The following is a 22,280-nucleotide window of genomic DNA, read 5'->3' as shown; positions in this document are numbered from 1 at the left end:
TCTTTCTCCACATCCTCTCCAACACCTGTTGTCTCCTGATTTTTTGAACTTAGCCATTCTGACTGGTGTGAGGTGAAATGTCAGGGTTGTTTTGATTTGCATTTCATTTGATGCGCTTGCCTGATATTATACCAATACCATGCAGGTTTTATTACTCTTGCTCTGTAGTAAAGTTTAATGTCTGGGATACTGAATCCCCCTTAAGTTCTTTTACTGTTGAGAATAGTTTTAGCTTTCCTGGGTTTTTTGTTATTCCAGATGAATTTGAGAATTGCTCTTTCTAGCTCTGTGGAGAACTGTGTTGGGATTTTTATAGGGATAGCATTGAATCTGTAGATTGCCTTTGGCAAGACGGCCATTTTAACTATATTAATCCTGACAATCCACGAGCATGGCAGATTTTTCCATTTTCTGAGATCTTCTTTGATTTCCTTCTTCAGAGATCTGAAGTTCTTGTCATATAGGTCTTTCACTTGTTTGGTTAGGGTCACCCCAATATACTTTATGCTGTTTGTAGCTATTGTGAAGGGAGTCATTTCCCTAATTTCTTTCTCAGTCTGCTTATCCTTTGAATATATAAAGTCTACTGATTTGCTTGCATTGATTTTGTAGCCAGCCACTTTGCTGTAGTTGTTTATCAGCTGTAGGAGTTCTCTAGTAGAGTTTTTAGGGTCACTTAAGTATACGATCATATCATCTGCAAATAGTGATAGTTTGACTTCTTCCTTTCCAATTTGTATTCCTTTGACTTCCTTATGTTGTCTAATTGCTCTAGCTAGGACTTCAAGAACTATATTGAAAAGATATGGAGAGAGGTGGCAGCCTTGTCTAATCCCTGATTTTAGTGGGATTGCTTTAAATTTCTCTCCATTTAGTTTGATGTTGGCTACCGGTGTGCTGTATATTGCTTTTACTATGTATAGATATGGGCCTGGAATTCCTGTCCTTTCCAAGACTTTTAGCATAAAAAGGATGCTGAATTTTGTCAAATGCCTTTTCAGCATCTAATGAAATGACCATGTGTTTTTTTTCTTTGAGTTTGTTTAAGTAGTGGATAGCATTTATGGATTTCCGTATATTGAACCATCCCTGCATCCCTGGGATGAAGCCTACTTGATCATGGTGGATGATCGTTTTTATGTGTTCTTGGATTCATTGGGCAAGAATTTTATTTAGTATTTTTGCATCGATATTCATAAGGGAAATTGGCCTGAAATTCTCTTTCTTAGTTGGATCTTTGTGTGGTTTTGGTATCAGTGTAATAATGGCTTCGAAGAAGGAGTTGGGTAGTGTCCCTTCTGTTTCTATTTGGTGGAAAAGTTTGAAGAGTATTGGTGTTAAGTCTTCTTTGAAGGTCTGATAGAATTCTGCACTGAAACCATCTAGTCCTATGCTTTTTTTGGTCAGAGGCCTATCTATGACCCCTTCTATTTCTTTGGGGGTTATAGGTATGTTTAGATGGTCTATTTGATCCTGGTTTAATTTTGGTAATTGGTATCTGTCTAAGAAAATGTCCATTTCCTCCAGATTCTCCAGGTGTGTTGAGTATAGGTTTTTGTAGTAGGATCTGATGATTTTTTAATTTCCTCAGTTTCTGTTGGAATATCTCTGTTTTCATTTCTAATTTTGTTAATTTGGATACTTTCTCTGTGCCCCTTTGTTAGTATGGCTAAGGGTTTATCTATCTTGTTGATTTTTTCAAAGAACCAGCTTTTGGTTTTGTTGATTCTTTGTAGGGTTCTCTTGGTTTCTACTTGATTGATTTCAGCCCTGAGTTTGATGATTTCCTGTCTTCTTCTCCTCCTTTGTGAATTATCTTATTCTTGTTCCAGGGCTTTCTGGTGTTCCCTTAATCTTCTAGTGTATGCTCTCTCGAATTTCTTTTTGGAGGCACTCAAAGATATGAGATTTCCTCCTACCACTGCTTTCATTGTGTCCCATAGATTTGTGTATGTTTTGCCTTCATTTTCATTAAATTTTAAGAAATCTTTGATTTCTTTCTTTATTTCTTCCTTGACCAAGGTATCATTTAGTATAGTATTGTTCAGTTTCCATGTGTATGTGGGCTTTCTGTTTTTTCTGTTGCTATTGAAGACCACTTTTACTCCATAGTGATCAGATAGGAGGCATGGGATTATTTCAATCTTCTTATATTTGTTGAGGTCTGTCTTGTGACCAACTATATGATCTATTTTGGAGAAGGTACCATGAGGTGCTGAGAAAAAGGTATATTCGTTTGCTTTGGGATGAATAATTATATATATGTATATATATGTATATATATATATATAAATATGTTAACTCCAATTGGTCCAAAGCTTCAATTAATTTCACTGTCTCCCTATTTAGTTTCTGCTTTCCTGATCGGTCCATTGGTGAGAGTGGAGTGTTGAAGTCACCCACAATTATTGTGTTTGGTGCAATGTGTACTTTGAGCTTTAGTAAAGTTCCTTTTATGAATGAGGGCACCCTTGTATTTGGGGCATAGATGTTCAGGATTGAGAGTTCTTCTTGTTGCATTTTTCCTTTGACCAGCAAGTAGTGACCTTCCATGTCTCTTTTGATGACATTAGGTTGAATGTCAATTTTATCTGAAATTAGAATGGCAACTCCGGCTTGTTTCCTGGGACCATTTGCTTGTAGAATTGTCTTCCAGCCTTTTAAGCTAAGGTAGTTTTTGTCTTTGATACTGAGGTGTGTTTCCTATATGCAGCAAAATGTAGGGTCCTGTTTCCTTAACCAGTCTGTTAGTCTATGTCTTTTTATTGGGGAATTGAGTCCATTGATATGAGGAGATATCAAGGAGTAGTGGTTATTGCTTCCTATCATTTTTTATTTTAATTTTATACTTGTGTGGTTATCTTCTTTGGGTTTGATGAAAGAAGCTTAATATCCTGCTCTTTCCAGGGTATAGTTTCCCTCATTGTAATAGTGTTTTCCCCCTATTATCCTTTGTAGGGATGGGTTTGTAGAAAGATATTGTTTAAGTTTGGTTTTGTCATGGAATATCTTGGTTTCTCCATCTATAGTAATTGAGATTTTCGCTGGGTATATTAGTCTCGGCTGGCATTTGTGTTCTCTTAGAGTCTGCATGAGCTCTGCCCAGGATTTTCTACCTTTCATGGTCTCTGGTGAGAAATCTGGTGTAATTCTGATAGGTCTTCCTTTATATGTTACTTGCCCCTTTTCTCTTACTGCTCTAAGTATTCTTTCTTTGTTTAGTACATTTGGGGTTTTGATTATTATGTGACGGGAGGTATTTCTGTTCTGGTCCAGTCTGTTTGGAGTTCTGTAGGTTTCTTGTATATTCATGGGCATCTCTCTCTTTAGGTTAAGGAAGTTTTCTTCCATAATTTTGTTGGAGATATTTCCTGGCCCTTTAAGTTGTAAATCTTCACTCTCATCAATGCCTATAATCCTTAGATTTGGCATTCTCATTGTGTCCTGGATTTCCTGGATGTTTGGGGTTACAAGCACTTTGCATTTTGCATTTTCTTTAACTGTTGACTCCAGGGTTTCTACGGTATCTTTGGCATCAGAGATTCTTTCCTCTATCTCTTGTAGTCTGTTGTTGATATTTGTGTCTATGGCCCCTGATTTCTTCTCAAGGTTTTCTATCTCCAAAGTTGTTTCCCTTTGTGCTTTCTTAGTTGTTTCTACTTCTGTTTTTAGATCCTTGAGGTTTTTTCTCAGTTTTGTCATTTGCTTGTTTGTGTTTTCCTCTAATTCTTTAAGATATTTTTGTGTTTCCTCTTTCATGACTTCTGCCTGTTGCTCAAAGTTCTCCTGTATTTCTTTAAGTGATTTTTGCGTTTCTTCCTTATTGGCTTTTGTATTCTCCTGAATTTCTTTCAATGATTTTTGTGTTTCCCTTGTAAGGACTTCTAATTTTTGATCCATTTTCTCCTGAATTTCTTTAAGTATGTCCTTCATGTGTTCCTGTACCAGCATCATGACCAGTGATTTTAAATCCAAATCTTGTTTTTCTGGTGTGTTGGGGTATCCAGGACTTGCTAATGTTGGAGAATTGGGTTCAGATGCTGCCATAATGCCTTGGTTTCTGTTAGTAAGGTTTCTATGTTTGCCTTAGCCATCTAGTTCTCCCAGGTGATAGATGGTCTTATTGTCACTGGCTGGTGCTTCAACCTACTGTGGATCTTTTAGGTTATCTCTTCAACCCTGGATGACTGGGTTTCCTCTGGCACAGATTATTGATATGCTACCTTCCTCTTTTGTGCCTTTGGATCCCTTCTCAGTCTTGCCTCAAGCAATGTTATACTTAGGTTGTGAAGGTCAACCAGGTGTTCTCTATCTGATCTATTATGGAGCAAAGATATTGTGGTGGGGGTCACTCCCTCTGTTGATTCTCACATAGGACACAGGTCCTGCAATGGACTGGCTTGCAGATAAACCACCTATGTGCTCATTTTCTGAGTGCAGGCATACCCCTGGCAGTTTGCACCACCAGAAATCTAAATCTCAGGGTGTTACTGACCCTAGTGATCCTTTTCTGTCCTGGCAGGCAGCAAATATGGCCATGGAGCTTCTCTCCTTCTGCAGTTCCCTTGGCAGGACACAGGCCCCTAGCCCGGCGGGCTGGCAGACAAACCAGCCTATGTGCTTAGTTCCTGAGTTCAGGCAGACCCCTGGCGGTTTGCATCACCAGAATTCTAAAGCTCAGGGTGATACAGAATCTAGTGACCCTTTTCTGTCCTGGCAGGCAGCAAATATGGCAGCGGGGCTTCTCTCCTTCCGCAGCTCCCTGGGCAGGACAAGGGCCCCCTGAGCCTGGAGGGCTGGCAGACAAACCCGCCTATGTGTTCAGATCCTGAGTGCAAGCAGACCCCAGGCGGTTTGCACCACCAGAAATCTAAAGCTCAGTGTGATACAGTACCTAGTGGTCATTTTATGTACCAGCAGGCAGCGAGTATGGCCGTGGGGCTTCTCTCCTTCCACAGCTCCCTGAGCAGGACACAGCCTTGAGCCTGGTGGGCTGGCAGACAAACCAGCCTATGTGCTCAGTTCCTCCACACCTACTGTTATTCAGTGAAGAATAGAGATCTTGACAATGCCTTGTTGTGCAGATGTAGAAACACTGGTCCTAGGACTCTAGACCTCTATTCCTCTTCTGTATATCATTGTGGGAAAGAATCTGCAAGTTCTTTTGGAGCTTAGTAAAACTAACTTTTGGAGCTTAGTAAAAATGGATACATTTACAAAAGGCTTCCATATCCAGGCTTGGGAACATTTATGAAAAGGAACTGGAAAGTTTGATCGAGTCAGAGGATCAGGGAGTTTGTGTAAATTTGTGTCTCCTAGTAACAACTAGAAGCTATACCTGTAAAGTCTCAAAAACACTATTATTCAAATATTAGTTGAATAAGGAAGACACTAATGAACATGAAAAACAGGATGGGGAAAAGCCCATGAGACTTTAAATCTACAAAAAATACTATAGAGAATTGGGTAGAGCGGGCAGCAGAAGAGGTGTTCCTTCCTAAGGAAGAATGTGCCAATTGAATGTCCAAAATGAAAATGAAAAGATTAGCCCTGAAAACATAAATGCAACAAAATTTTATAGACACAAAAAGTTAGATTTAGGGAATGGTGTCTGTGTGTGTTTGTGTGTGTGTGTGTGTACAAATGCATAAGTGCATACAAGAAAAATTAATGGATAAAGAGGCCATGAATTTGAAGAACAGAGATGTGTATTTGGAGGAAATTGGAAGGAGAGCAAAGGTGAAAATGTTGTAATTATAATTTAGTCTCACAAACAGAGGAGAAAAAAACAGAAAGAAGCTGCATGACTGCAATAATATTTACACCTGCCATTGAAAGGGACCATTTATGTTCTGTGTAAAATTGTACCATATCTGAAACAGCCTGCCATGAAGGAAATCATATCAAGTAAATTTTACATGGAACATGAATGTATCAAATGGATCTATAACTCATAGACTGTTGCTGCCTATGCAATATTCCCTACAAATAAACTTGTTCTGTGTCTCAATTGGAAACATAGAGAACCACAGGTCTGTAATGAGTTACTGACCTGATGAGACCTGCAGCTATGACTACCAATTGCTGATTTGCATGTATCCAAAGCACAGTTCACTGACATGTAGACTTCTTCATATTCAGGTCTCATCCTGTGTTGAAGTCAGCCTCACATAGATCACACACAGACATGGGTTTGCCCACTTAGCTCCTGGGGTTGCTGAAGCTGTTGCTTAGAGGTAAGGAAGATAGCACTGGAAATTTATTCATCTGCAAGTAGTCAGTACTGCTTGGTCTCAGTTAAAATATTCATGTAACAGAATTAATCATGTGGGGATTTTTTTCTCAATTTTCCAATCTTAGATGTCAACTGTAACATCCAGATGACTCAGTCTCCATCTTCCCTGGCTGTATCTGTGGGAGAAAATGTCATAGTCACATATCAAGCAAGTGAGAGCATTTACAACTGTTTAGCATTCTAGGATCAGAAACCAGGAAAATCTACTCCTGATTTATAATGTAAACAGATTGGAAGATGGTGTCCCATCATGGTTCAATGGCAGTGGATATGACACAGAGTTGTTTCTGAACTTCACCAACATGCAGCCTGAAGATGTTGTAATAATAATACTGTCAACACGCCTCTAGTACTCCTTTCACAGTGATTCAAGCTATGTTTCATGTATCACTCAGGGATGCATATGTGAGAGCACCGGCTGCTCCAACTGCTCCTTATGATGTTTCCAGCTGCTCAGCTGCTGAATTGCTCAGCTTCTGAGAGCGTTTATCTCTGCCAGGATAAAAAAATGTCAATGTGTTTTCATACAGGGATCACAGAAACTGTTCTATGTTCCAAATCTCTGTTCTTTTCTCAAGGCCTTGTATCAAAACAAGGGAATTCTTCTCGTGTCTCAGAAAACAAAACAGAATAAATGACAAAAAAACAAAATCTGTTCCTGAATGGCAGAGTTATGGGAACAGCTAAGATTTATTCTGCCGGGTTGTCAACACACACACACACACACACACACACACACACACACACACTTTCCAAGGTGGAACTATTTAGACTTCTTTTTATCTATTTATAGGACTTATACCTGAGAAAGGTGTCTGGGTGTTCATTATGTACACTGGCTGTTCTTCCAGAGGATCTGGGTTTGAGTCCCAACACCCACATAATTCATAGCTTTTGGCACTCTAGTTCTAGGTTTTTTTTTTTTTTTTTTTTTTTTTAACAAATATTCTGTTCTCTGAGTGAGGGGAATCCAGCCATTGTCCAGGAGGATAAGAAAACTGTTAAGAAGTGAAAAAGAAAACTTAGTTGAAATTGACTCATTAGCCTTGATCAGACTTGGAGAGTCTGGTAGCAGGTAACATATTCCCAACCAGTTTAAACCTGACATAGTTTGGAAAAAATGTTTCCTGGTGTAATACAATCTCTGGTATACAAAGAAATGTAATTGCATAGAAACTCAACCTAGGGTCCATTTCATTTCTTTCAAGAACATGAGTTTTAGAGATTGGATACCTGTACTATCTTATCAGCTGAAGGAAGGTTCTGGAATGTTCTTAATCATATCAACAACATGGATGTCATTTGTGCTAGTAGCTATATAATCCTGGTTGTTAAGAATTGGGGGCCTCTGGCTGTTGTGATAATATAAGGGTCTGTTAAACTATTAGATATTTCTGGTCCTTTATCAGACCAAGGACAAGCATAAAAAAATAACAAACAAGACAAAATGAAACAAAAAATAATGTATTAAACAGTAATCTTTAACTTTTTAAGATGTGAAATTAAGGCTTATAAGTTAAGATTATGGATCTTCCTCTGGAAATGGAGTTACAAACAGTTGTGATCTACCGTGTAGGTACTGGTAACAAAATCTGAGTTTTCTACTAACAAGTGTTGTGAACTACTGAGCCATGCCTCCAGTTCCCATTTATCACATACTTTCCCTTTTTCTTTCCTTCTCAACTAGCACATCCTCCTTTCTCCCCTCTCTTCTTATGAGTTAGTTCTCATCGTTTTATTGTTTTCATATCACAGTCACCTTAGAACTGATCACTTGGCTCTGTATCTGTTTACTGCTTCCCAGCAATTTCTTTGGACTGTTGTGCTTGACCCATTCATGCTTCAATACAACCTTCGCTGCAATTTTAGCCTTTTCACAAAATAGACCTAGGATGCAACAATACTCTCTCTGTTGCCTGTAAGAAACTCACTTACCCTGAGAAGACAGAGTATCCTCGCAATTCATATACTCTACCACTTTGTGGGTCTGGTGCTTACCTTTCTTACAGAAAGTTTGGCAGCTCTTAGAAACATTCACCATATTTTCCGGAGCAGTATCAGTATAGAAAGTTGGCTTTATAATTTATTTATTTTTTCCTTTGAGGCAGGGTGCTATGGTATCTCAGGATGGCCTCTAACACTTTGTACCTAAACATAATTTGTGATTTGATCCTCTTGCTTCAATTTCCCAAGCATTGAGATTCCAGTATCACAACTAGTTTTATGAAACACTAAGGATGGTACCCAGGGCTTCATGCTCTGAGCTTCCATGAGTGTGATCAAGTAATGAAAGGCATGATGGATAAATAATAAAAGATAAATAGATAGATAAATAGATAGATAAATAAATAGATAAATAGATAGATAAATAGAATGATATGCACTCATAGATACAAATTAAAGGGGTATATATATATATATATATATATATATATATATATATATATATATTCTTTTCATTTTTTGAGACAGAATTTTACTATGCAATTGTAGTTGTGCTAGAACTTACTCTAGAACAGGTTTCCCTAAAAGTCAGAATTCTACCTACTTCTGCTTCTAAGTGCTAGGATTAACATGTATCATTCCTTCCTGTCTGCGTCAGTGACCTAAACAGACCTTGAGCTCTAGCTCTGCACAATACTCCATAATACCCAGAGGAAGCTGGACTCCTAGGTGCTCTAACATTCTTAGGACCATAGGTGAGGAGGCTACAACATCTGCCCCCACACTGGGAGTAACTGGGAACCATGACGATCCAGGGATGCAGGATCCCTTGCCAGGACAGTGGCATAGGTTCTTCCTGTTCTGAACCAGTGCCCTGAGCAGACCTTGAGTGCTATCTCTGCACCAAGTTTTATATCATCCAGAGGAATTTCTACTCCGAGGTGCTCAAACATGCCTAAGGTAATAGGATCATAGGAACACAAGGTCTGAGGAGTTTGGTGACACCAGGATTTCAGAATCCCAGAGGCAGCTTGACTTCCAGAAACTCTTATACCCAGGATACTAGGATCACAGAGACAGCTGGACTCTTTAGAGTTCTGACATGAACAAGAGAAAAGGAGAGACAGGCTCCCATCAGAGAAAATGAGAGCAGGTAGCACTAGAGATAACCAGATAGTGAGAGGCAATTGCAAGAACATAATCAACAGAAACCAAGGTTACTTGGCACCATCTGAACCCAGTTCTCCACCATAGAAAATCCTGCATACACACTCACACCAGATAAGCAAGATTCAGATTTAAAATCACTTCTCATGATGATGGTTGAGGACTTAAAGAAGGACATAAATAACTCCCTTAAATAAATAGAGGAGAATTATATCAGACCAGCAAAGATGACCTAATAACAATTCTATTCAAAGAATTCCACAAATAGAAACAGAATGAACAATACCAAATTCATTCTATGAAACTAAAATTACATTAATAATTAACCAAACACATACCCAACAAACAAAGAGAATTTTAGACTAATTTCCCTTATGGATATCAATGCTAAAATACTCAATAAAATGATTGAAACCTAAATCCATGAACACATCTAAGCAATCATCCATCATGATCAAGAAGTCTTTATCCCAGGAATGAAGAGATGGTTAAATATACAGAAATCCATCAATGTAATCCAGTATATAAAAATAATCAAAGGGGAAAATGATCATCTCATTAAATTCTGAGGAGCATCTGACAAAATTCAACACCTTTTCATGATAAAAATATTGAGAAAATCAAGATTCAAGGCCTATACATATACATAGTAAAAGCAATATACAGAAAAACAGTAGCCAGCATCAAAATAAATGGTGAGAAAATTTAAGCAATCCAATTAAAATCAGGGACTAGACAAGGTTTCCCACTCCCTCCCTACCTATTCAAAGGTACTATTTAGTACTCAAAGTCCTATCTAGAGCAATTAGGCAACAAAGGAGGTCAAAGGGAGACAAATTGGAAAGGAAGAAGTTAAAATATCACTATTTGCAGGTGATATGATAATATACATAAGTGACTCCAACATTTCCTCCACAGAAATTCTAAACCTCATAAACAACTTCAGCGAAGTGGCTGCATATGAAATTAACTCAAACAAATCAGTAGCATTTCAATACTCAAAGGATAAACAAGCTGAGAAAGAAATTCAGGAAACAACACCCTTTCCAATAGACAAAAATAATATAAAATACTTTGGTGTGACTCTAACCAAGCAAGTGAAAGATCTATATGAGAAGAACTTCAAATCTCTAAAGGAAGAAAATCAAAGATCTCAGAGGATGGAAAGATCTCCCATGCTCATTGATTGGCAGAATTAATATAGTAAAAAAATGGCTCTCTTGCTAAAATCAATCTTCAGATTCAGTACAATCCCCATCAAAATTACAACTCAATTCTTCATAAAGTTAGAAAGAGGAATTTTCAAATTCATTTGGAATTACAAAAAAGCTAGGATAACTAAAACTATTCTCAACAATAAAAGAACTTATTGGGGAATCACCATCCCTGATCCTGCTGTACTACATACAGACCAATAGTGTTAAAAACTGCATGGTATCAGTGGTGACAGCCAGCTAGATCAGTGAAAAAGAATTGAAGACTCAGAAATGGGCCCACACACATATGGTCACTTGATCTTTGACAAAGGTGCTAAAATCATCCAGTGGAGAAAAGACAACATTTTCAACATATGGCGCTAATTCAACTGGCAGTCAGCATGTAGAATAATGCAAATACATCCATTCTTATGTTCTTCTTCCTAGTTCAAGTCCAAGTGGGTCAAGGAACTCCACATAAAACCAGATACACTTAAACTAATAGAAGGGAAGAGGAAAAGTACCTTGAATACATGGACACAGGGAAAAATATCCTGAATAGAATACCAATGGCTTATGATCTAAGACCAAGAATTGACAAATGCGGCCTAATAATATTGCAAAGCTTCTATTAGGCATCGGACACTCTTAATAGGACAAAACTGCAACCAACAGATTGGAAAATGATCTTTAAAAATATTACATCCAATAGTGGGTGAATATCCAATATGTATAATGAACTCAAAAAATTCGACTCCTGACAATTAAATAACCCTATTAAAAATGGGGTAGAGAGCTAAAAAAAGGATCACCAGAGGAATACCTAATGGATGAGAAGCATCTAAAGAAATGTTCAACATTCTTAGTAATCAGGGAAATTCAAATCAAAACAACCCTGAGATTCCACATCATAACTGTCAGAATGGCTAAGGTCAAAAACTCAAGTTACAGCAGATGCTGGTGAGGATCATGAGGAAGAGGAGCACTCCTCCATTGCTGTTGAGATGGCAAGCTGGTACAACCACTTTGGAAATCGGTCAGGTGGTTCCTTACAAAATTGGACACAGTATTACCAGAAGACCTAGTTATGCAATTCCTGAGCATATATCCAAAGGATGCTCCAACATATAACAAGAACACATACTCCACTCAATTCATAGCAATATTATTTATAATAGCCAGATGCTGGAAAGAACCCAGTTGTCCTTCAACAAAGAAATGGATTCAGAAAATATAGTTCATTTATACAATGGAGCTATTAAAAACAATGAATTCATGAAATTTTTAGGCAAATGGGTGGAACTAGAAAACATCTTCCTGAATGAGGTAACCCAATCAAAGAAAGAAAAAAACACACACACACACACCTATGGTATACTCTCACTGATAAGTGCCAATTTGCCCAAAATCATGGAATACATAGGATACAATTCGTTGAACACATGAAGCTCAAGAAAAAGGAAGACCAAAGTGTGCATGCGTTGGTCTCTCTTTGAAGAGGTAGCAAAATACTCACTGAAGCAAATTAAGAGACAAAATGTGGAGCAGAGACTGAAGGAAAGGCCATCCAGAGACTGCCTCACCTGGGGTTCCCTATCAAATAGAGTTACCAAATGCAAACACTAATGTGAATACCAAGAAGTCCATGCTGACAGAAGCCTGATGTAGCTGTCTCCTGAGAAGCTCTTCTAGAGCCTGTCATTTACAAAGGCAGATGGTTAGAAGCCAACAATTGAACTAAACAAGGGGTCCACAATCAAGGAGTTAGAGAAAGGAGTGAAGGAGCTGTAGGGTTTCGCAACCCCATATCAACCAATCAGAGCTTCCAGGGTCTAAATCTCAAACCAAGGAGCACACATGGAGAGACTCATGATGCCAGCCATATATGTAGCATAGGATGGCCTTGTGAGGCATCAGTGGAAGAAGGGCCTTTCGGTCCTGTGAAGGTTTGATGTCCCATTGTAGGGGAATGCCAGTGTGGGGAGGCAGGAGTAGGTAGGTGGGTGGGTGTAAACTCTTATAGAAGCATGAGAAGGGGAATAGGATAGGGTTTTCTGAGGTGCGGAAATCTGGAAAAGGAATAACATTTGATATGCAAATACATCAAAACGCCAATAAAAAATAAAGTGTTGTGTCACCACTCATTGGATTATTTAATTTTGTTTAAAGATTTGCTATTTTTAAAAATGTGATTACTTTAAATAATAAAGATTTGGAATTTCAAAATGAGGAATATTTTAATTATAAATTTGAAAAAAACTTTTTCTATTATGTAACAGCATATTTAGAAGTACCTAATAGATAATCATAGAAAATTCTGAAATTTAAAACTAATGAATTTTCGTGAATTTTACTATAAATAATTTTCTTGTAAATCTTCAATTTTACCTGAAAATGTTTATAATTCCACCTTCAATCAACTTAGAATTATCTTTGTCTTTCTTTTTATCTGTTTAATTTCCATGATAATCTCTAATTTTAACATGGTTTTCTATGTATTTCTTCAATTTTATCAAAAGTGTTTTCCGTGTAAATCTTCAAATTTATCTGAAAATATTTATAATTCCACTTTCAATCAACTTAGGACTACTTTTATGCCTACCATTATTATATCTATATGGAATTTTCCATGATAATCTTCAATTCTTAATTGTTTTACTACATTTTCTACAATTTTATCAGAAATATTTTCTACATAAATCATCAATTCTATCATAAAATGTTTCTATTCCATATTTCAATTAATTTAGCAATGTCACTAGCAGGGAAAACTCTGTTTTGGGCCAATGAGATTGTAGTACACTTTTATATCTAGAGCATGGCACATGATTCAAGTCTGAAGTCTTGCAGGGAATTGGGAGTCACTGAGTCTCTGGGTCTCAAACTGAACTACCTTACCCAACTTTCTGTCATGGTTTATGTCCCACAATCCCTTATTTTTATAAAGGAGAGATGTCACTGGAAGGACTGTGTCATTTGTAGTGAAAATTGTGGGTGGGGTGGAAAGTATCAAAATAAAACACAAGACAGAACACAAGTATAGCACAACATAAGCCAGAGAGGTAACAGGGTGGGGTCTATGAAGACAAGCAATTGTTGGATCATTTAATTGTTGTCTGGGTTGGATAGTTTGTTAGGATATTAATATTGGTTTTAAATGATGTTTGATTAATCCATATGTTTTTATTTTTATCATATAAATTTTCCCAGTTTTAATAGCCATTTTGCATTGTCCGTAGATGGAAAGTCCCAAGTCTTTTTTCTGTCAGTCATAGTTGTCTGTGGATATCAGTGTGTTTGTCTCAGGAGTCTTTAGTCAGATGAGGTATCTAGCCAAAGGCAGCATTATTTTCCCTGGCAGGTCCAAGGTAATGGTGCTTAGTTTCTTCCAGATCTGTGGCAGTAGCACTGTTTTTCTTTGGTAGCGTTAAAGCTGTAGGGTAATCAAAACAGAGGAGTAGAACCACAGAAGGGGGAAGTCTGTATAGTGTGGATAATGTATATTAAGCATGTAATAGATTGTTTGTGATCACATCTTGGAAGGCATCTTTTAACTCTGCTTTGGATGGCTGAGGAAGATAATTTCATATTAAGCATCTTTGATAAGCAGTAATAATTTGTCTGTAAAACAAAACTGGTTGTTAAATAAGGATTTAATAATGGCTATCAACATAGTTGGTGGACTTGTGAGAGTAGATTAAATATGATTTTTGAATCTCAAAAGAAAATTTAAACAATTTGAAAAATGTTAGGACAATTTGGGTTAGAATGCACTAATGCAACTGAGAAAAATAAACATTTAGATAAAGCAGCAAGGGCATTTTTAAATGAAAGGAATGAACATTGTTTTAGGTGTTCCTATAAGGAAGAACAAGCATTTAAACAAAGAAGCCTGGACATTTTTTGAGATAAGGGTTTTAGGTGTGTTTTTCTTTTTGAATTTTTAGCAAGATATTATCTATTATCTTTGTTTTGACTGCCTAGGTAAAGGGGACAGAAGTCCATATTATTTGTGTAAGTACTTCTTTATAGTGTGCCTGCTTCTTAGAGTATTATAAGAAGTTCTTTTCAGAGCTTTGTCATAATCCCCACAAACTCTGGGAAAGTTCAAAATGGTGTACACACCTCAGTTCCTTGGACTTCTGCTTTTATGGGTTTCAAGTATGACTGCTTGGACATGGTAATAAAGTGGAGATATTTTTTAAATATGGATTTTTCTTGCTTTATTCAGAAGCCAGCAGCACATGGTATTTGACTTGACTTCCTATTTAAAGAAATTGATACAATGATTATTTTTTATATTTCTAAGTAGTTTAGGAGTGACTTTCATATTCAATGTTGTGCTATATTAATATTTTCCCCTTTTATGCATCCAGATCTGACATCTTTCTGACTCAGACTCCACCCACTATGTCTGTATCTCCAAGTGATAGAGTCTCTATTTTCTGCAGGACCAGCCAGGGAATTAGCAATTACCTACACTGGTATCAACAAAAATCACATGTGTCTGCAAGGCTTTTCATCAAGTATGCTTTCCAGCCCATTTCTGGGATCCCTTCCAGGTTCAGTGGGAGTGGATCAGGGACAGATTTTACTCTCAGTATCAACAGTGTGGAGCCTGAAGATATTGGAATGTATTACTGTCAACATGCTATCAGCTTGCTTTCCACAGTGGTGCAGACCATAGCAAAAAAACACCAAGAAAGCAGAAGTGTGATGCTGGGATGCTTCCGTTGTCTATGCTGTTGCCTCAGCCTTCTTCAAAGTGTTTTACAGGTGCAGCCAGATGTGAGTTTACAGAAATATGTGGGATGAAGAAGATTTGAAGTCTCCCTAGCCTCTGAATTCTCTTCACTCTATTTCAGCACTAGAATGCATACCCTGCGTGTCCTTGTGTAATCAGACATTATTCTTTCACTGTATTGCACCCAGAGAAAATCTCATCCTAGATAGATAGATAGAAGGAATGATTCATTATTCCATACCCTTATAATTGTTGAGAATACATATCAAGCATTTTATCAAACAATAGCATAAACTTTACTCCTATCTCCACAAAGACTAGAGAGCTCAGCCTCAGAAATGTATCTCTGTTGCAAAATTCCCTAAGTTTTTATAGTGAGTGAACAACTCTTGAATATAAAGTATTTTTAATGTTTATGGCTTTTTATGAATTGTCCAATAAAATTTTGAAAATATTGCATATTTCTTGATGAAATATTTACAGTTACTACTTAAGAGACAAAAAATAAAAGAGATTGAAACAACAAAATTATGTTTGTCAACTGAAGTTTCCATAAAGCTTTGGACAAATTTCAAATCATTGTAAGTTAAAAAGAGTAACAAAATGAAAGTGGATTTGCAAACAATAGAATATTGGAGGATATCCTAGCATTTCAATTCACTTTTGCCTCCACAGAATTTTATGAAAATAGATGAAGCTGTACGTTTAGCATTTTATTTAAAAAAACAACAGTGAAATATTTGTAGGTGCCAATCCAGGGATTTTGAAAAGGAAAATAACCATGCTGATAATTTTTGCTAAGTATGAAATTAAATCTAACATATCTCTTGATGTTTTACCAAGTAGAAAAAAACTTTCCAATAAAGAATCTTCAAGCATTAAATAAGAGAACCTTCATCAAGGATTGTATATAATAACATAGGGCTTGCCAGAAATAAGATAATTGTTAAAAGTGACTAAGAATTTGAAATTTAGTACAGTATTATATTTCATGTCTCTAAATACAGCATTTGGAATTTGGACACTGGAGTAACTCCATGAGTTCAAGTCCATTCTGGTTTATATAGCCAGAACCAGGCCAGCCAAGACTACACAATAAAAACCTGTCTCAAAATCAAACACAAATTTAGATACTGTTTCTGTGCCCTGTTGTTAGTCTGGCTAAGTGTTTATCTATCTTGTTGATTTTCTCAACTAACCAGAGAACCAAGTAACACTATTAAAATAGGAGATACAGAGCTAAACAAGGAATTCTCCACGGAGGAATATTAATGGCCAAACAACACCTAAATAAAAGTTCAGCAACCCTATACATTAAGGAAATACAAATCGGAATAATTCTGAGATTTCCCATCACAGCAGTCAGAATGGCTAAGACAAAAAACTCAGGTGATAGCAGATATTGATGAGGATGTAGCGAACAAGTAAAACTCCTCCATTGTTGCTTGCTGGTATAACCACTCTGGAAATCAGTCTGTCTGCTCCTCAAAAAATAGGACAAAGTATTACCTCAGGTCCCAGCTATACCACTTCTGGGCATATACCCTAAAGATGCTCCAACATATAACAAGGACACATGTTCCACTATGTTCATAGCAGCCTTATTTATAATAACCAGAATCTGGAAAGAACCCAGATGTCTTTCAACAGAGGAATGGATATGAAAATGTGGTAAATTTACACAATGGAATATTATGCATCTCTTAAAAACAATGACTTCATGAAATTCTTATGCGAATGGATGGAACTAGAATATATCATTCTGAGTGAGGTAGCCCAGTCACAAAATAACACATATGGTGTGCAGTCACTGATAAGTAGATATTAGTTCAAAAGCTTGGAATACCCAACATACAATTCACAGATCATATGAAGCTCAAAAATAAGGAAGACCAAAATGTGGATGCTTCTTTACTTCCTAAAAAGGGGAACAAAGTATGCACAGGAGGTGGAGGTTGGGAGGAACTTGGTAGGAAGAGAGCAAGATGGGGGACAAAAAGGGGCAGAATCAGGTATGGGATAATGTACAGAGAGACAGGAATTTGAACATAGGTGAATACCAATGGAAGATGGGGAACTGAGGGATATCCACCAGCAAGTCCGAGTTGGCAGAAAAGCAGGAGGCTCCCAGAACCCAATGGTGATGAAATTAGCTGAAATGCCCAACAAATGGGAGGGTTAACTTTTAGAGACCATATGTAGAGTTTAGGCAAATCCCCTGGTTCGGGGAGGGTTCTACCCATTCATCTCTACATTTTTAACCCAGAATAGCCCCTGTCTAAAGGAAATATGGGAATGAAATGTGAAGAAGATAATGAAGGAATAGCCATCCAGAGATTGGCCCACCAAGGGATCCATACCATTTATAGACACCAAACACAGATAATATTGCTGATGCTAAGAAGTGCTTGCTGACAGGAGCCTGTTAAAGCTGTCATCAGAGAGGCTCATACTGAGCCTGATAAATACAGAAGCAGAAACTCATATTCAACCATTGGAATGAGCATAGATATCGCAAGGGATGAGTTACAGGAAGGACTGAAGTAGCCTAATGTGTTTGCAACTCCACAGAAGGAACAACATTATCAACCATCCAGATCCGCAAAACTCCCAGTGACTAAACCACCAACCAAAGTATACACATCACAGGACACATGGCTCCAAGAGCATAAGTATGAGAGGATGGCATTGTATGGCATCAGTGTGAGGAGAGGATCTTGGTCCTGTGAAGGCTCCAAGCCTTACTGTAGGGGAATGCCAGAGCACTGAGTCAGGAGTCAGTGGATGGGTGGCCAAGCACCCTCACAGAAACAGGGGGAGAGGCAATGGCAGAGGGAAGTTACAGAGGGGAATCTAGGAAAGGGGATAACATTTGAAATTTAAATACATAAAATATCCAATAAAAATGAAAGAAACAAAAGTAAACTCTAAAAACAAAACAAAACAAAAACAAAGACAAAGAGAATTTTAAAAAAATTGTTTGGGCACCATTATTTTTTCCTAATTTAAAATATAAAAATCCTTTTTTTAGTTTGTGTGTGTGTGTGCATGTGTGTGTGTGTGTGTGTGTGTGTGTGTAAGTGTGTGTTCATGTCATTGCTAATATACATATATATGTATATATATATATATATATACATATATATGTATATTAGCACATAATGCATGTGTGTGTCTGTGTTTGATGTCTGTGTAAGATGAGGGAGTGAACAATATGTAGGCTTTAAGACCCCAGATGATCAATGGTAACTTCCTGCTCTATAACACTTCATTTTTAAGTATTGAAACAGGGTCTTCTAGTAAATGTAGACTTTTCCATTCTCGATAATAGCTCATCCGAGATACACTTTGATTTGCTTTCCTTCATACTAAAGTGCTGGAGTTATAGACAAGTGTGGCTGAACCTAGGTTTTATGTGAATGTTGAAAATTTAACTTGAGTTCCATTTTTTCCTGGCAGATATTTTATAGAGATATCTTTCTCTCCTTGAAACTAATTTATTAAAAATAAAAAGACCAAAGAAGCACCTAAAAATGTTCAACATCCTTAGTCATCAGAGAAATGCATTTCAAAACAGCTCTGAGATTCCACCTCATACCACTCAGAATGGCTAAGATCAAAAATTCATATGATTTCAGATGCTGGTGATGATATAGAGAAAGAGGAACACTCCTCCATTGTTGGTGGGATAAAAAGCTGGTACAACTACTGTGGAAATACTAAATGTACATAGTATTACCTGGGGACGCAGCGATACCACTCCTGGGCATATACCCTAAAAAAAAAAACTCTAAAATAAGACAAGGACACATGTTCCACGATGGTCATAGCAGCATTATTTACAATAACCAGAATCTGGAAAGAACTCACATGTTGTTCAACAGAGGAATGGATACAGAAAATGTGATAAATTTACACAATGGAGTACTATCCAGTTATAAAAAAAAAAATGACTTCATTAAATTATTCGGCAAAGAGATGTACCTAGAATATATCATGCTGAGTGATGTATGCCAGGCAAAAAAGAACACACATGGTATGCATTCACTGATAAGAGTATATTAAGCCCAAAACACATAATACAAAAGATAAAAATCACAAACCACATAAAACTCAAGAAGTGTGCATGTCTCTGTTCCTAGAAAGGAGAACAAAATAATCATGGGAGCAAATATGGAGAAAATCTGTGGAGCTGAGACTGAAGTAAAGGAGATTCAGAGACTTTCACACCTGGAGATCCATTCCATATACAGTCACCAAACCAAGATACTATTGTGGATGCAAAGAAATGTATGCTGACAGGATCCTGATATAGCTGTCTTGCGAGAGGCTTTGCCAGAGCTTGAAAAATACTGTCTAATGCTAACACCCAACTGAGCATTGGGTCCACAATGGAGGAGTTAGAGAAAGGACTGAAGGAGCTGGTGGAATTTGCAATGCAGTAGAAAGAACAACAATATCAACTAACCAGACATTCCAGAGCTCCGAGAGACTAAACCAACAATGAAAGAGTACACATGGAGGGACCCATAGCTCCAGCCACATATTTTGCAAATGAATGGCAGGAGAGGCACTTGGTCCTGTGAAGGCTTCATGCCCCACTGTACTGAAATTCCAAGGCGGGGAGGCAGGAGTGGGTGGGTCATTGGGGGAATACCCTCATAAAACTAGGTGGAGGGGTATTTTTTCTAAAAAAAAATATGTTCTATGAATGGAATTTCGTTGAACATTATAGAAATACATCTGTAGTACTCTTTATCACTGTTATTGGAGAGACATGTAAAATGTACTATTTGGGATTTATTGGAAAAGGGCTAAAATATTTTGATATATCAGTCTCTGAAAGTCTTTATTAAGGCAGATTATAAATTTTTATTAAGGTTTAATTTACCCTTCCAGAGAAATATATCTTCATAAGTCATCCAGAATGTCTTACTTCTTGTTAATGATATTTCAGTAGTGTGGTATCACTTTAGATTAACATGTTTTTATGTTTCTTGGAATGTTCAGATGGTTAAAGATGCTTCAGCCCATGCTGTAAGAAACATCATCCAAAAACCATAAGCCTGGATAAGACCATGGATATCAGATAATATTCATTTTAATCTACTAAAAATAAACCACTCTGTATCCCAGAGACTTCCTTAGACTATGCTAATTATGCAACCATATAATTTGGAGTCTTTAAGTCTCAACATCTCTTCAGGTAACCAGCAAGGGACAAATATTATAAGAAGTCAGTAAAGGCCTGATCTTCAGTCCAGGTCTTATTGCAAACCTTATGAAGTCCATATGATTTGCATAAGTACTTCTTCTTTCTAGTGTTCCTGCCTCTTAGAGTATTATAAGAAGTTCTTTTCAAAGCTCTGTCATGATTTTCACAAACTCTGGGAAACTTCAAAGATGGTGTCAACACTTCAGTTCCTTGGACTTCTGCTTTTCTGGATTTCAGGTATAACTGCTTGGGCATGGTAATGAATTGGAGATATTATTTAAATATGAAATTTTCTTGCTTTATTCAGAAGCCAGGAGAACATCATATTTGACTTCCTATTTAAATAAATTGATACAATGAATTATTATTTTTATTTTTCTAAGTAGTTTAGGAGTGACTTTCATATTCAATGTTGTGTCCTACTAATATTTTTCTGTATTTTCAGCCTCCAGATGTGACATATTGATGACTCAGACTCCACCCACTCTATCTGTGTCTCCAGGAGATAAAGTCTCTATTACCTGCAGGGCCAGCCAGGGTATTAGCAATTACCTACATTGGTATCAACAAAAATCACACGAGTCTCCAAGGCTTTTAATCAAGTATGCTTCCCAGTCCATTTCTGGGATCCCCTCCAGATTTAGTGGAAGTGGATCAGGGACAGATTTCACTCTCAGTATCAACAGTGTGGAGCCTGAAGATGTTGGAACATATTACTGTCAACAAGGTAACAGCTGGCCTCCCACAGTGGTGCAGACCATAGCAAAAACCTCCAAGAAAGCAGAAGTGTGAGGCTGGGATGCTTCAGCTGTTTCTGCTGGTGCCTCAGCCTTCTTCACAGTGTTTTGCAGATGCAGCCAGGTATGAGTTTACAGAAATATGTGGATTGAAGAAGATTGGAAGTCTCCCATACCTCTGAATTCTCTTCACTCTATTTCAGCACTAGAATACATAGCCTACATGTCCTTGTGCAATCAAACACTATACTTTCAGTGTTCTGAAAATAGAGAAAATTGCATCCTAGATGAACAGAAGAAATTATTCATTATTACATACCTTTATAATTGTTGAAAATTCAGATGAAGCATTGTCTGAAACAATAGCATCAAATTTACTGCTTTTCCCACAAAGAGTACAGTGCTCAGCCTCAGAGATTCATGTCTCTGTTGAAAAATTCCCTATGCATATTTCATAGCAAGTGAACAACTGATGAAATTAAAGTGTTTTTCATGCTTATGGATTTATATAAATTGTCAATAGTATTTGGTAAAAATTGCAAATTTCTTCATGAAATATGTACAGTTACTTCTGAACAAACAATAAATTGAAATTTAAACAAGGAAACTGTATTTGTCCAGTGCAGTTTCCATAAATCTCTGGATTATTTTCAAGAGTAACAAAATGAAGTTTTTTTTTTTTTTACAAACAATGGAATAATTGATGATATCCTAGCATTTTTGAATCAGTTTTGCCTCCACAGAAATTAATGGAAATAAAATGAAGTTGTAAGTTTAGCATTTTATTTGAAAAACATCAATGAAATTTTTGTATGTGCTTGGACAGATGATTCAAAAATAAAAATAACCATGGTGATAATTTTTGCTCTGTGTGATAATAAATATAGTATACCTCTTATTGATTGAACAAGTCTAAAGAACATTGCCAAAAGATTCTTGAATTCTTAGATAAGAGGTTTTTCATCAAGGATAGTATAGTGCT

General features: G+C 37.0%; 1 gene segment (V, D, J or C); it reads left to right on the top strand.

The window, feature by feature from the left end:
* Positions 1-20,681: 20,681 nt before the first annotated feature.
* On the top strand, positions 20,682-21,353 carry LOC127677993 (Ig kappa chain V-V region L7-like). The segment is given in 2 exon segments: positions 20,682-20,798; positions 21,007-21,353. Coding segments are annotated over 2 exon segments (396 nt in total).
* Positions 21,354-22,280: the final 927 nt, after the last annotated feature.

Source organism: Apodemus sylvaticus, chromosome 2 (assembly GCF_947179515.1).
Source record: "Apodemus sylvaticus chromosome 2, mApoSyl1.1, whole genome shotgun sequence".
NCBI lineage: Eukaryota > Metazoa > Chordata > Mammalia > Rodentia > Muridae > Apodemus > Apodemus sylvaticus.
Note: the sequence above shows the minus strand (reverse complement) of the source record. Positions and strands in the feature narration are given on the sequence as shown.